The 14,635-nt window shown below is 38.4% G+C and overlaps 1 protein-coding gene across 2 annotated transcripts in view; it reads right to left on the bottom strand.

Annotated features, from left to right (window-relative positions):
- Nucleotides 1-14,635, bottom strand: part of hdlbpa (high density lipoprotein binding protein a) — a 64,752-nt gene that overhangs the window by 22,341 nt on the left and 27,776 nt on the right. For both annotated transcript variants that reach the window (XM_028794819.2, XM_028794820.2), the window contains exons 9-14: nucleotides 11,448-11,555; nucleotides 10,949-11,053; nucleotides 10,313-10,391; nucleotides 9,474-9,613; nucleotides 1,991-2,095; nucleotides 294-407 (exon numbers count right to left, since the gene is read on the bottom strand). In XM_028794819.2, the coding sequence (XP_028650652.1) occupies nucleotides 294-407; nucleotides 1,991-2,095; nucleotides 9,474-9,613; nucleotides 10,313-10,391; nucleotides 10,949-11,053; nucleotides 11,448-11,555 (651 nt within the window). The remainder of the gene's footprint in view (nucleotides 1-293; nucleotides 408-1,990; nucleotides 2,096-9,473; nucleotides 9,614-10,312; nucleotides 10,392-10,948; nucleotides 11,054-11,447; nucleotides 11,556-14,635) is intronic.

The raw sequence follows: 14,635 nt of genomic DNA, 5'->3' as shown, positions 1-14,635 counted from the left end.
TGGATTAGAAAAAGAAATTCTACAGAACATTCAATAAAACTTAATTTTAAAATGTGCACTTCTGTTCTTGTGCAAGTATTTCTATGAAAATCCAGCTAGCAACTTTCTCCTCTAACTCAAGCTGAATTTGCAATTATATTCCAACAAGGGGGGCAACAAGCCCATGACAAAGGCACAGAGCAGCCATATATGTAAACTTCAGCCAGTTTCTGACATTGAGCCTTTCATAGCAACATCAGCTGCATGGCAGGGATAACTTCACATTTAACCTTGCTATAATTAAGTTTACAAACCATTTCAGCCACCATCTTCTGCATGAATTTGGTACATTTTTCTACTTCAGTACGTGGACCCCTTAACTGGACAATATCATTTTTCTGTGTTGGGTCTGGAAAGTTGATGATAACCTGGAATCAAAACAAATTGTTGCTGATAGTTTTACAAAATTGGTAAAAATGCTTAACACATACTTAAGCATATGAAAAATTATACATGACTAACCATTTTAACCAAGAAAAATCAAATGCACTGGAACAGAATATAACGAACAAGTTTCTTTATCATAACGTTTTGCTAAGTTTTATGGGGGAAAAAAAAATTTAGGCAAAAACCTACGATCTGTGGCAAAAATATGGCAAAAAATTTGTTTTGTTTTTAAACTAGGACATGGACTAAAACACAGGTAATTTGAAAACCAAAGACACAAAAATTTGAGCACTAGTGGGTCTAAAAGTCACAGTTGAATAAAAACGAGAAGGAAAAGCTTAGCACATTAAACCATACATATACTTTAGACTACTGTAGGGGCAAGGGATTCCAGGATACAGATTCAAACCATGCCCCTAACAGGTAATGTCTGGCAAAATTAACTTCACAAATTAATCATTCAATAAAACCTCAAATACTAAAATTGGTCCCTACTTCCAGTTTGTCCAAGAGAATGCTGCATTCTTCTGTCTGCTGCAGCTTCAGATTTTATTCTTGCTGTATTCATCTGGTTGCTTCAGCTGGATTTTTAAGAATTCTAAGCTTTACTACTTGAACACGGATTGCCTTATCAGACTGCTGATGTGTTTAACTCAACACCATTTCCTGTACTTTGTCTGCGGCCACTTTTTCACTGAATTGCCACTGGGCCTTTGAGCAGTTATTGTGGCTAACCCAGTGCATGGAAAATGCTCAGATCTGCAAAATCTAATATACCCAATCAAATGCTTCGCATCCGTGTCTATAGAACTTTTCAGAATTGTCTAGGACAATCCTACCACACAACTGTTAAGTGTACATACAGGAAAAGCAGATAGGTTTGCATCCACTTGAAGGATTACAGTTTTTCTAGGGACTAACTGGAGAACTACTGCTGCACAAAAATTCAACACCTGAATTCTTGTTGCTCAAGAATCTCAACATGACTAGATAATACATTGACCTTCTGACAGCACAATTAACTCATTGACCAAATTCCTGTTCAAATGCCAACTTGCTTAACTCACTTGCAAAAGCCAATATCCAAACTTCATGACTAAATTTAGGAGTGTCTTTGCTGAAAATTCACTCTTGCTAAAACTACTTATCCAAAAATTCATTCAGGAACACCAGACAGATTGTTTGGCTGAAATGTGGCAACACCCAATGAACATTTTAATCTGAATCTGGAGGCTCCTTTTAGTTTTCAAGCATGGTGAATCAGGATATGGTAGGGGTACTGCTATGACTTAAGACCTTAACTTTGACTAATATACGAGCAGTGTTTTTCATTTAATGGAAAAATTGCACTTGCTACTCTTAGGAGTGCTGACAGTTCAACATTAAGAAAATTGCATGGTTTGGGGAAACCACACACTATTTTCAGGAACTACCCTTTCCCCAAATATTTTAGTGGGTTATGGCTAACATTCATCACGACTCTCTAGAGCGCTATACTATTTGCTTTGTTTTATATACTTAAAGAAAAAAAACGCCCCACACTAGTTCCTAATGTTTCACCTACCTCTGGAAATTTGTCACGGATCTCTTTTATTTTCTCCCCCTTTTGTCCAATAATGGTTCGATGAAAACGCTGCTCAATAATCAGATCCTTTGTACGCTCGTTCTCCTATAAAGACATTAGAAAAATATTCAGTAATGGTTAATATGACCATCAGTAAAGTGCGGTGGGGGGGGGTGTTGAGTGACCAAAAAAACAAACAAAAAAAAAAAACCTAGTATTAAAAATGGCACCACTTTATTTACCAGGTCCTGGTAAAATGTATACAAAAGGAACAAAAATGTTTAAGCTTAAAGCACATTTGCAAAACTAAACTCACTACTAACACACAAAAAGGAAGTGTAGTTATTTTGAAGTGTTTTCAGAGACACAGATCTGTAAAAAGCCAAAAAAAAAAAAAAACACCACAACTTTCCCTTGGGGACAAGTTCTATCTAAATCAACTTAATCACTACGGCCTTCCTCCCTCATTTCATGTATTCAGTATCTTAATTTAGTGAAGCACAGTTTACCACTGCTAGAAACCAGGGGGTGAGGTGGGGTGGGGAAAATCCATTTATTAATCTTTTTAAATTAAGCAATATACTATAACAATTTGTAGGTACAACTGGTGACAATGCAGGTAAAAATACTCCAGCATTCAATGCTCTGATACTTTGACCTCCAAATAGATTTTTGATCTAGTATCAACGTGTAGAATTGGAGGAAAATGGGTTGAACTAGTACTATTGAATCAACGTTTTGATACATGGCTCTCGTACACAAAAGAAATCTAATGAATTGAGTAATTGGATTTCTCAGCTTTTTATGTCAGTATCATCTTGTGAAAGAATCTGGTATTGGGAATTTGACAATACAGAAAACTGCAGAATGAAAAACTTTGCTGCGGAGCACAATCTTAAAGCAATGCTTCAAAACACCCACTTTCTAGATAGTGCTCGCACAGATCTGGTACTTCACAGAATGCAAGAAGAATATGCATCTCTCACTTTGTACTATTCTACTTTACGAGGAAGATTATCTTCTACCAACAGATGAGCATGTTCAAAGTCAGTAAGACCAGACCCAGAGTACAGCTTGTATACCAGTAGCTTTTCTGGAAATCTTACAATCAGTCCACTTGGCTTACCTCTAGAATGCAGAAAGAAAATGCTTGGGAGAGTAGTAGAGGTTGCCATACTGATGGAGCAACCTATATATTGCATGCTGGACTCAACTAATATAAGTAACAACGTTGTGGAAACCGTTTTAACAATTCCAGACTATTCTTGTATGTGCTCAAAATGTTTGGCAGCAATACAAAGCAAAAACATGAAATTACTACAAATTAGTCCGGGAATGCCAAAAAATGCATAAATAAGACTTGTACAGGCTTTCACACCTCATGGATTCAAGTTGACAGTGACTATTTGTTAAATTACCTCTAAGGATGACAAAAGCATTTTTTAAACCAATTAAATCAATGAAATATTTAATTGATTACCGAACAAGTAATTTTGGCCAAATTCAAGCTGTCATATGAATATGTTATATTTACATAGTCATTTTATAAACAGAATTGGAAAACTTCAGAATAAAAAACACTCCAAGAGTGTTAACCATATACTTAAAAATCCTAAAAATAAAATTTGATTAATAAAATTGACTGAAGTTAACTATCCGCAGTGCAACTTGAAACTTTCCCAAATTAGGCTTTTGAATTTAGATTTCACTGCTACAATGGAACCATCCAAAAATGATCAAAAAAAAAAAAAAAAACCTATTGAAATAGAGGCTACTAAATAGACATGAATATAGCTGCTAGGCATATTTGGCAAAATGTTTGTAAAGCATAAATCATACCAACTGAATGCATACTGGCAATTTGCATCTCCTGAGGAGAACAAAGTTAAAACTAAATATTCTATAGGTTTGCAGCTGCAAAGCATTAAATGGATTACGTTAAACAGTTACATTCCGGACTGCCAGTGCTGACATGGCTTCATGCTTTGTTCTGAAGAGTGAAAGGTCTACACAAGGAGTATTTTTGAAATGCCCATTCCTTATTGCCATCACATTTAAACATTTATGAAAACTGCTGAACAGGCCTGACAACACACACAAATCTGTTCATTTTAAAAATTTCAGTATTTTTCACTTTATCAAAATAAATCTAATAAAGATCTTAAGCAGTAAATTATCCCAGACAGTCAAGTACAAACATGTAGAAATTAATAATCCTTTAAAAATAATGTGCAAAATGTTCTGCACAACAGACAAATGTATGGTAATGTATTAGGGCCACAGAAAAGGAGTGGACTGGGGAAAATCAAACGGTGATGGATAAATAAAAAAAAAAAAAAAATGTATTTTGAGATTAAAGTCAAAATTGCAGCCATACTGTATCAAACCTAGTTCCTATCCTTGCACTTTGCACAAAACCAATCACCATACAAACTTTGTGAAAGTAAAACTAGCTATAAACATGGAACACTGAGTGTTAAGAACTTTTAAAGAATATTGCAAAATATTCATTATACACATTTATTCATTTCATCCATCCGTGGTCACACCTCTCCCAGCAAGCTTCGTGTACAAGGCAGGAATAATCCCTGGATGGGGTGCCAGCTCATCACAAGCGCACACACACACACACGTCAGTTTAGCATCACCAAATCCCCTAACCTGCATGCCTTTGGAAGGAAGCCGAAGAATGCCAAGGAAAACCACCAGGAACACTCCAGGCATGGCACATCTGGGACATGTCCTTGCTGTGAGGCAGCAGCACTACTGCCATACCACTGTGCCCCACATTTTTAAATAATAATGTATACATTTAATAAACGAATACTAAGTTGGTAAAATGTAATATGCATGGTTTAATGCATTTTGCCATTACAAATGCTATCAAGTATAGCTCTTCAATGTTCCGTGAGTTGTAATATGAAGTTAATGTATTCTGTGTGGCAATCACTGCCTGCAGCTTCTCTCTGTGCAAGAGGAAATCAGTTTAAGGACCACACAGGTTAGGGAACACTTTGAATATGAAGCATTTAATGTGCTACTATAGTTACAACTGAGTTTCAGAAACTCAAAATTAAACATCGATTTTAAGTTTGTGATGTTAACTTTAAGTGACAATTGTAAAATTAAAGTCAAAATTAAAAATTAAAAGTTGAAGTAGACTTTTTCACGGTGTCCCTAATATGCTTTCATACAAATGAGTTCAGTTCCACTCCTAAAGTTACTTTGTTTCAGGCATTGAAGTGAACTGGGAGAAAACAAACCAAACCCCACCAAAGAGCAGCATTCAATACAACTCTTCCAGGGTGCTCCTTTCTAGCATAGAGAGAGCAGTGTAATGGTTATCAGGCTACAGAGATTTAAAAAAGGATATGGGAAGAGCCTAGAACCATTATGTGCATACCCTTAACATTAAAACCAAAATTTTGCAGAGATGCACGGTCTGTGCATCTGGCAGCCTAAATTGCATTAGAATTGGTTTTTAAATGCCAACTCCCCAGCAAGAGCAGCACTGCAGGCTCTGCCGCAAATCTTCAGTTTGGATCAACTTCATAGGTCAGTTTCCTTTCAGATTAATGAAAGGACAGTTACAAGTTGCAGGCCTTGGCATAAATATCCTGCAAAAGAAAAAATTCACACAGAGTTGCAAGTGAATTTAACAGACTAGTTGATCATATCAAGCTAGAAAATGTACTGTAACATTTTCAGTGCACTCATAAGTAATGAGGGCAGGATGACAAAGGCATTTATCACAATCTGCTGTGTTCAAAGAAATTGTGTGGCTAACTTTCTTCCAGTGAACTCACTAGCATGAATTTCTCAAGTTAACCAGCTTCACAACACTAAAAAGAACTACTGACGAATGTCTAAGTGAGTGCACGTGGGTTACTACTAGGGCTGTCAAATTATGCCAAAATTACAGTTTGAATGTTTATCAAATACATTCAACTTTTTTGGCTTTTGTTTGATACATGCATGTTTGTATTGAACATGACTGCTAGGTTTTATTTCTATTCATGGTGCATTACAAGGTACACCTACGACTCATGCTTGACACTCCTCCACGAAAAGATTGTGCATGGAAAGTGAAAAGGAACCAGGACACTTCACATGTAATGTACAGTGCACCCGGAAAGTATTCACAGCGCATCATTTTCCACATTGTGTTATGTTACAGCCTTATTCCAAAATGGATTAAATTCATTTTTTCCCCTCAGAATTCTACACACAACACCCCATAATGACAACGTGAAAAAAAAGTTTACTTGGTTTTTGCAAATTTATTAAAAATATAAAAAAAAATGAGAAATCACATGTACATAAGTATTCACAGCCTTTGCTCAATACTTTGTCGATGCACCTTTGGCAGCAATTACAGCCTCAAGTCTTTTTGAATATGATGCCACAAGCTTGGCACACCTATCCTTGGCCAGTTTCGCCCATTCCTCTTTGCAGCATCTCTCAAGCACCATCAGGTTGGATGGGAAGCGTTTGTGCACAGTCATTTTAAGATCTCTCCAGAGATGTTCAATCAGATTCAAGTCTGGGCTCTGTCACAGTTGTCCTGAAGCCACTCCTTTGATATCTTGGCTGTGTGCTTAGGGTCGTTGTCCTGCTGAAAGATGAACCGTCGCCCCAGTCTGAGGTCAAGAGCACTCTAGAGCAGGTTTTCATCCAGGATGTGTCTGTACATTTCTGCATTCATCTTTCCCTTTATCCTGACTAGTCTCCCAGTCCCTGCTGCTGAAAAACATCCCCACAGCATGATGCTGTCACCACCATGCTTCACTGTAGGGATGGTATTGGCCTGGTGATGAGTGGTGCCTGGTTTCCTCCAAATGTGATGCCTGGCATTCACACCAAAGAGTTCAATCTTTGTCTCATCAGACCAGAGAATTTTCTCTCATGGTCAGAGAGTCCTTCAGGTGCCTTTTAGTAAACTCCAGGCGGGCTGCCATGTGCCTTTTACTAAGGAGTGGCTTCCATCTGGCCACTCTACCATACAGGCCTGATTGGTGGATTGCTGCAGAGATGGTTGTCCTTCTGGAAGGATCTCTCTCCACAGGAGGACCTCTGGAGCTCTGACAGGGTGACCATCAGGTTCTTGGTCACCTCCCTGACTAAGGCCCTTCTCCCCCGATCGCTCAGTTTAGATGGCCGGCCAGCTCTAGGAAGAGTCCTGGTGGTTTTGAACTTCCACTTACGGATGATGGAGGCCACTGTGCTCATTGGGACCTTGAGAGCAGCAGAAATTTTTCTGTAACCTTCCCCAGATTTGTGTCTCGAGACAATCCTGTCTCGGAGGTCTATAGACAATTCCTTTGACTTCATGCTTGGTGTGTGTTCTGACATGAACTGTCAACTGTGGGACCTTGTATAGACAGGTGTGTGCCTTTCCAAATCAGGTCCAATCAACTGAATTTAGCACAGGTGGACTGTAATTAAAGCTGCAGAAACATCAAGGATAATCAGGGGAAACAGGATGCACCGGAGCTCAATGGCAAAGGTTGTGAATACTTATGTACATGTGCTTTCTCAAGTTTTTTATTTTTAATAAATTTGCAAAAACCTCAAGTAAACTTTTCACGTTGTCATTATGGGGTGTTGTGTAGAATTCTGAGGCAAAAAATGAATTTAATCCATTTTGGAATAAGGCTGTAACATAAAATGTGGAAAAAGTGATGCACTGAATACTTTCCGGATGCACTGGAAATTAGAATTTCATACAAAAAAGTTTGACTACTTAAACACTTTACATGCACAAGTTACTTTAGTGTAAAACCGGATCAAGAGCAACACAATATTTGAGCACTGTAAAAGGTCATCGAATCTGTTACTACACCCATTAAACCAAAAAGCAGAGCACTGTGGGGTAGAGAGAATCTACCCAAGCTAACAATTGGAAATTAAAAAAAGGTTACTGGGGAAGTGATACAAAGCGCTGGCAAAATACAAAAAAATAGTATAGCAAGTAACAAAGCTGAAATTAGTGCACCTTAAAAAAATACAAATGTCAGCACTTGTACTTTAACATTTTTGGATTCAAATTACAGTAAATTCAAATAGTAATGTTTGTTCTGACAGTCATGTTACTTGCAATATTGCCAGCTTGTTCATTTGCTATACTTCAGCATGCTTCCTCTTCAGGTGTTCTTGCATTGAGCTAGTGCAGTCGTCAAAGGCCATCTGTTATTTTTTACAGACCAACCAATCTCATGGTTTTCGGGGCAATAACTTCCTTGGAGAATTTTTGCCTAGTATTTATAGCAGCCTTCTTACCCTGCATCTGGTGCAGCTGCTGCCATGATTAGCCCCGTTAAAAATATTACATAGTCAGCATATGCTGGCATGCAAAACGAGTGATGGACAGGGACAATTAAGAAAAATTAGATAAAAGTACTTAATCAGTTACTTATATCGATTGTGGAAGTCCTACAGCACTTTGGTTTATCAAAATTAGCTTTTCCCACGATTCAAATCCACTTTAAAATTTTACAAATAGAAATTCTTTTTGAATTAACTTAAACATGCTGTTAGATAGAGATTTGATGGACACGCTTAATCTCATACCCATGGGCCACTCAAGTCAACTGACTAACTTAAATCACTCCTTAATCAGGATAACTGGCATAAATCATAGTTTGCATTATGTTAATAGCTAATGCAAGACAGCTAATGAAACTGGCAACTGATACAGCACGGTTCAATTTGCTAACATTACCATTGCTTTGTTAAGGAGGCTTTTATTTCTATAATGCTAAAGAATAATAAAAACAAAAAAGTTGAAGACTACCATATTTTTTGCTCCATAAGACACTCGTTCGTGTGGGAGGAATACCCAGACATTGATCTGGGGGAGCCAAACTGGCTACCAGACTTCACAAGATAGCACGACTTGCTGTTGGACTCCAATTACCAGCGCTTGACTACTTCAAGCTGTTCTTTCTGGTGGCTGCCTTTCAGCTACTGTCAGACGAAACAAACAGGTATGCAGAGCAATTTTTTGAATCATGGGCCGCGCTTGCACCGCATTCTCGTTTTTCAAAGTGGAAACCCACAAAAAAAAAAAAGACTAGATGAAGGGCTTTGTGGCATACAAATAGAGATGGACTAGACTGGCGAGAACTTCAGAGAGAATTGGTCCAAAACGTGCTTTGTCACCTGGTGGCTTTCTATAGGTTATGCCACGTGATAGGTACGTGCTCCTGCAAAGTGATTGTGAGCAACTGAGCTTTATAAATTGACACTAGCAATGAGGAGTTCTTGGTTTCCAGAAAACTAGGAGTGCTTGAACCTTAGTCTCTCCTCATTTGTTTATGACAGTGATGATGGCTCTTGATACCGCTGTTGACTTTACATGGTTGAAATATTGTTCTGCTATAATTAGTACACCATTTAGTTCAGAATTTTCTTCTTGTTCTCCCTCCTCTAAACCTAGGTGTGTCTTAAGGACCGAAAAATACGGTAGTTAGGACAGTCTTACCATGCGGGACGCCAGCTCAAGAAGCTCCTTCTTCGCCTCCTGCACTCCTTGGGGATCACCTTCAATACGGATTAGATTGCTTTTCTCATTGTCTGGAGGGATGCGGACCAAAACCTTGTACTGATCTTTAATTCTGTTGACTAAAACATTAAAAGGCTGTATAAGTAAAACCATCTCACCTGTTGGGGTGGATCGCATGTGTGCGCACACACCCCCCACCCTAAACCCACCCCTCTTAACTTGTCACTAGTAAGTAGATTCAGACATTCAAAAACATTGGATTTTGACCTTGTTGGAAAAATTTTTAATCAATTAACAGTGTTTTAGGGTTTCGACAGTCCCATAATAATCCACCAGGACTTACAACTTGAAAAATAAACTACCACTGCTTGAATGCTTGTTAACCCCTCATTTTTTACTCTGAATAATCAAATTCTACACTAGTTTTAAAAAGAATTAATGAATTGCTTAAAATCAAAATCTTTAGTTCAACATTCAATGTACTTCGTAGTTTAATAGACCAAAGCCTTCTGATTCAATGAAAATCAGTTTAATGGAAAGATGCAGCCTGTGAATTAATCACTCAAAACACTCCTTGTGATGTTGATTTAGCAAGCAACATTAGGACTCCTTAAATTGAAGCAACTCTTTCCGTAGTTACTAAAATACAAAACTTACCTTTGATGTTTTGAGAGTGCAATGTATTTCAAGCACAAACACTGATTAAAAACTTTAAATCTGATCAAATATGTAAAGCTGGGTACTTATACACAAGCCAGTGGTTTTAAAGTACTCAAAACGTCTCCAACATGGTTTACTGCTGTGAAAAAGTTACTTACTGTTGGTGCCTCCCTTTCCAATGAGATGGCGATGGAACTTTGGATCCACAGTAATCTCAGTATAGTCCATACGGCTTACCTATGGAGAAATTTAGGAAGAACGTTTATTGATGCAACAGTTTGACTAGATAATACCAAGTTGAAGACAACTTCCTTTGAGTAAGGCAAGAAAGTAATACAAGGCTTTAAATTGAATGGGTCATTATGCTTTGCCTGGGGTGGAGGGTGGGAGTATTCAGCCCCCAAAAACTAAAGCACATTTTATCTCTTCTAGATATATAAAATTTTTACAGCTAATCTATAAAACAAGATACATCATGCCAAATCAGGGGAGAAAAAAAAAAAAAAAAAAAAAAAAAAAAGTATTCTTTATAATAGAAGACTAACCGTGTTGTGTTATTACCTTTCCAGCCAAAAATATGGTAGACATACAAAGCAAACCAAAATGAAAGTAAGCGTTCAAAAAGATCAAATGCTGCACAACACAGATCAAGTAGAAAATATTTGCTCTCCCTTCTGAGAAAGTTTAGCAATGTGCTTTGGGTCATTATCCTGTTTTAAAGACTCCGTAAATACACTGGATTGTGAAGAAGTTACATGTACGAAGATTACAGTCAGACTGACCAAACAACTCACCAGATCATTTACGATGGCCCCAATCTGACTTTGGACTTGTTGAGTCTCTTTTGTAGGACCCTCCAAAGTAATCTTATCCTCCCCCTCAGTAAATTCTATATGCACCTTCAAAGAAAAAAAGTATTAAAAAAAATGTCCATTTTGTTGAACTATTATCAATACAACCAATTCTTTAAAAACCCATATCCTATTTTGTCAGCAGTTTAAAAAAAAAAAAAAAAAAAAAAAAACAACAAACTCACCTTGAGCCAGCCTCAGTCATTCTATAGAGGACACAACAGACCTAAATACTGAATATTACAGAATACATCTGTAATTGTCACTTGTACCACAATTAGCAAAAAGGACAGACTTCCTAGAATGTTTGAAGGTGTTACTGAGAAGAGCAACACCAGAGTGAATGCATCATCACAAAAGATTGTGAGTTTGCATTCTCCCAAAGTAATTGTGCCAGTTAAATTATGTGCAAAAAAATATTCACAACTAAAAGCTTCCTTACTTTAGGCATCTGCTGAGTGATCTTTGCCAGATTTTGCCCCTTCTTGCCAATAATAAAACGATGCAGCCAGGACGGAGCAGAGACAGAAGCCACAGTATAACTGTTCGCCTGTAAAATATTTACAATTTGCATTACAAAAAGTTGTGCCCATAAAAAACAGTACATTTCTAACTATACGTTTCCATTTAAGTTTGTTCTTCACTGCTAAGTTAGATTGATTACCTTCGTATACATAATGCACACAATTTTACCTACTCCAGTAGCAATTAAATTAGTGTTGGATTCCTAAACTTCCAGTTTAAAGGGGCAAAGCTTTGTTCCAGTAGAGTTTAAGCAAAGACATCCAAAAAAACATGTCCCAGGGCAACTCAAGTTTGAAAAGTTGCCATTTTTGTGTAGGAGTTAGACTAATGTCTCACATATACCATGGATGACTGCATTTTATTTAAAAGTTCACAGGCCTCTGTACACCAAATTTTACGTACATCCGTGGTGTGGTTTAATTCCATATACTTAACATTTTGTATTTTAAGGGTTGTCAAGTAAAACGTATTTAACAGCAGTTAAGCAATCAAATACTGTACATCCTGTGCAGAAATAAGACATGTACCATCTATGTGCATATTCACTGCTATGCAAAAGAAAATCAGTACATAAACTACAGACAGAGACCCCACACCACACCCAATGAATGTTAGGTAGTACAAAGACTCCCTTAGTTTTGTTGTGGAGCTTACTTGCATCATGGGGGGGGGGGGGGGGGGGGGGGGGGTTTTATTGGTTATGGTGTTAGGAAGGGAAGAAAAAAAAAAAACTCTGGTTAATAAAATAGAATGGATAGGATAGAAATACTCAATGATAGTATGTGCACTTCCAATTAATGGTATATGAAGTTTCAACCAGTTAGGTCATGTCAAAAGCATTTAAAATGGGTATTAAAATTGAATTTTAATAGAGCCAATTAGTTATTGTATAACCTAAACCAGGGGTCAACAAACTTGAGGCTGAAGAGCCAAACGCAAGTATACAACGAAGCTAATGAATGTGAGCAATGAGCCTGCATTTCCTTAGGAAGTTCTAGTATGTCTGGGGTGCAGCTGGCGTTTAATTTTAGGCACGACAGTACGTTCAGTTATTTGGTTTCTCAAGGTTCATGTTGGAAAATAGGTTTGCTCACTCACATATGTAGAGCCGAAGATACCAACACCACCAAATGCATTTTTTTCAACTTGTATGAAGCCAGCAGGAAATCCCAAGTATTGAAAATCATTTAGATTGTCTTCTGTAATTTACAGCAGTCTGTTCTTTGAAATCAAATTACATTTTTCTTTGCCTATATTTTCAATTTCAGCACCAAGATGTGCAAATTTTGAGCTCCATAACTCTTTACTTGCCAAGTCCAATCATTGCATTTCAAAAGCTGCGGTTTCAATTACAAAATGGAGAAATTTTTAAATTCCTTAACATTGGTATTGAGGGAATCTAATAAAAGCCAGAGTCCCTTTAAAATATCTGAAGTCCTGAAATCTCTATAGATTTTCATTTTTAAAAATTGTCTTATTCTATATTGACATTTTCTTTAAATCATTTTCCAAGTTTGTCACCGTATCAAAGTTTCTCCTCCATCATTAGCCAAAAGAATCAATTCCCTCCATCCATCCATTGTCTCCCGCTTATCAGAGGTCGGGTCGCGGGGGCAGCAGCTTGAGCAGAGATGCCCAGACTTCCCTCTCCCCGGCCACTTCTTCTAGCTCTTCCGGGAGAATCCCAAGGCGTTCCCAGGCCAGTCGAGAGACATAGTCCCTCCAGCGTGTCCTGGGTCTTCCCCGGGGCCTCCTCCCGGTTAGACGTGCCCGGAACACCTCACCAGGGAGGCGTCCAGGAGAGATCTTGGTCAGATGCCCGAGCCACCTCATCTGACTCCTCTCGATGCGGAGGAGCAGTGGCTCTACTCTGAGCCCCTCACGGATGACAGAGCTTCTCACCCTATCTTTAAGGGAAAGCCCAGACACCCTGCAGAGGAAACTCATTTCAGCCGCTTGTATTCGCGATCTCGTTCTTTCGGTCACTACCCATAGCTCATGACCATAGGTGAGGGTAGGAACATAGATCGACTGGTAAATTGACAGCTGAGCCTTACGGCTCAGCTCCTTTTTCACCACGACAGACCGATGCAGAGCCCGCATTACTGCGGATGCCGCACCGATCCGCCTGTCGATCTCACGCTCCATTCTTCCCTCACTCATGAGCAAGACTCCGAGATACAGTGGTGTGAAAAACTATTTGCCCCCTTCCTGATTTCTTATTCTTTTGCATGTTTGTCACACAAAATGTTTCTGATCATCAAACACATTTAACCATTAGTCAAATATAACACAAGTAAACACAAAATGCAGTTTTTAAATGATGGTTTTTATTATTTAGGGAGAAAAAAAATCCAAACCTACATGGCCCTGTGTGAAAAAGTAATTGCCCCCTTGTTAAAAAATAACCTAACTGTGGTGTATCACACCTGAGTTCAATTTCCGTAGCCACCCCCAGGCCTGATTACTGCCACACCTGTTTCAATCAAGAAATCACTTAAATTAGGAGCTGCCTGACACAGAGAAGTAGACCAAAAGCACCTCAAAAGCTAGACATCATGCCAAGATCCAAAGAAATTCAGGAACAAATGAGAACAGAAGTAATTGAGATCTATCAGTCTGGTAAAGGTTATAAAGCCATTTCTAAAGCTTTGGGACTCCAGCGAACCACAGTGAGAGCCATTATCCACAAATGGCAAAAACATGGAACAGTGGTGAACCTTCCCAGGAGTGGCCGGCCGACCAAAATTACCCCAAGAGCACAGAGACGACTCATCCGAGAGGTCACAAAAGACCCCAGGACAACGTCTAAAGAACTGCAGGCCTCACTTGCCTCAATTAAGGTCAGTGTTCACGACTCCACCATAAGAAAGAGACTGGGCAAAAACGGCCTGCATGGCAGATTTCCAAGACGCAAACCACTGTTAAGCAAAAAGAACATTAGGGCTCGTCTCAATTTTGCTAAGAAACATCTCAATGATTGCCAAGACTTTTGGGAAAATACCTTGTGGACTGATGAGTCAAAAGTTGAACTTTTTGGAAGGCAAATGTCCCGTTACATCTGGCGTAAAAGGAACACAGCATTTCAGAAAAAGATCATCATAC

The sequence above is a fragment of the Erpetoichthys calabaricus genome, chromosome 2, assembly GCF_900747795.2.
Source record: "Erpetoichthys calabaricus chromosome 2, fErpCal1.3, whole genome shotgun sequence".
NCBI classification, from domain to species: Eukaryota; Metazoa; Chordata; class Cladistia; order Polypteriformes; family Polypteridae; genus Erpetoichthys; species Erpetoichthys calabaricus.
This window is presented reverse-complemented; position numbering and strand designations above follow the sequence as displayed.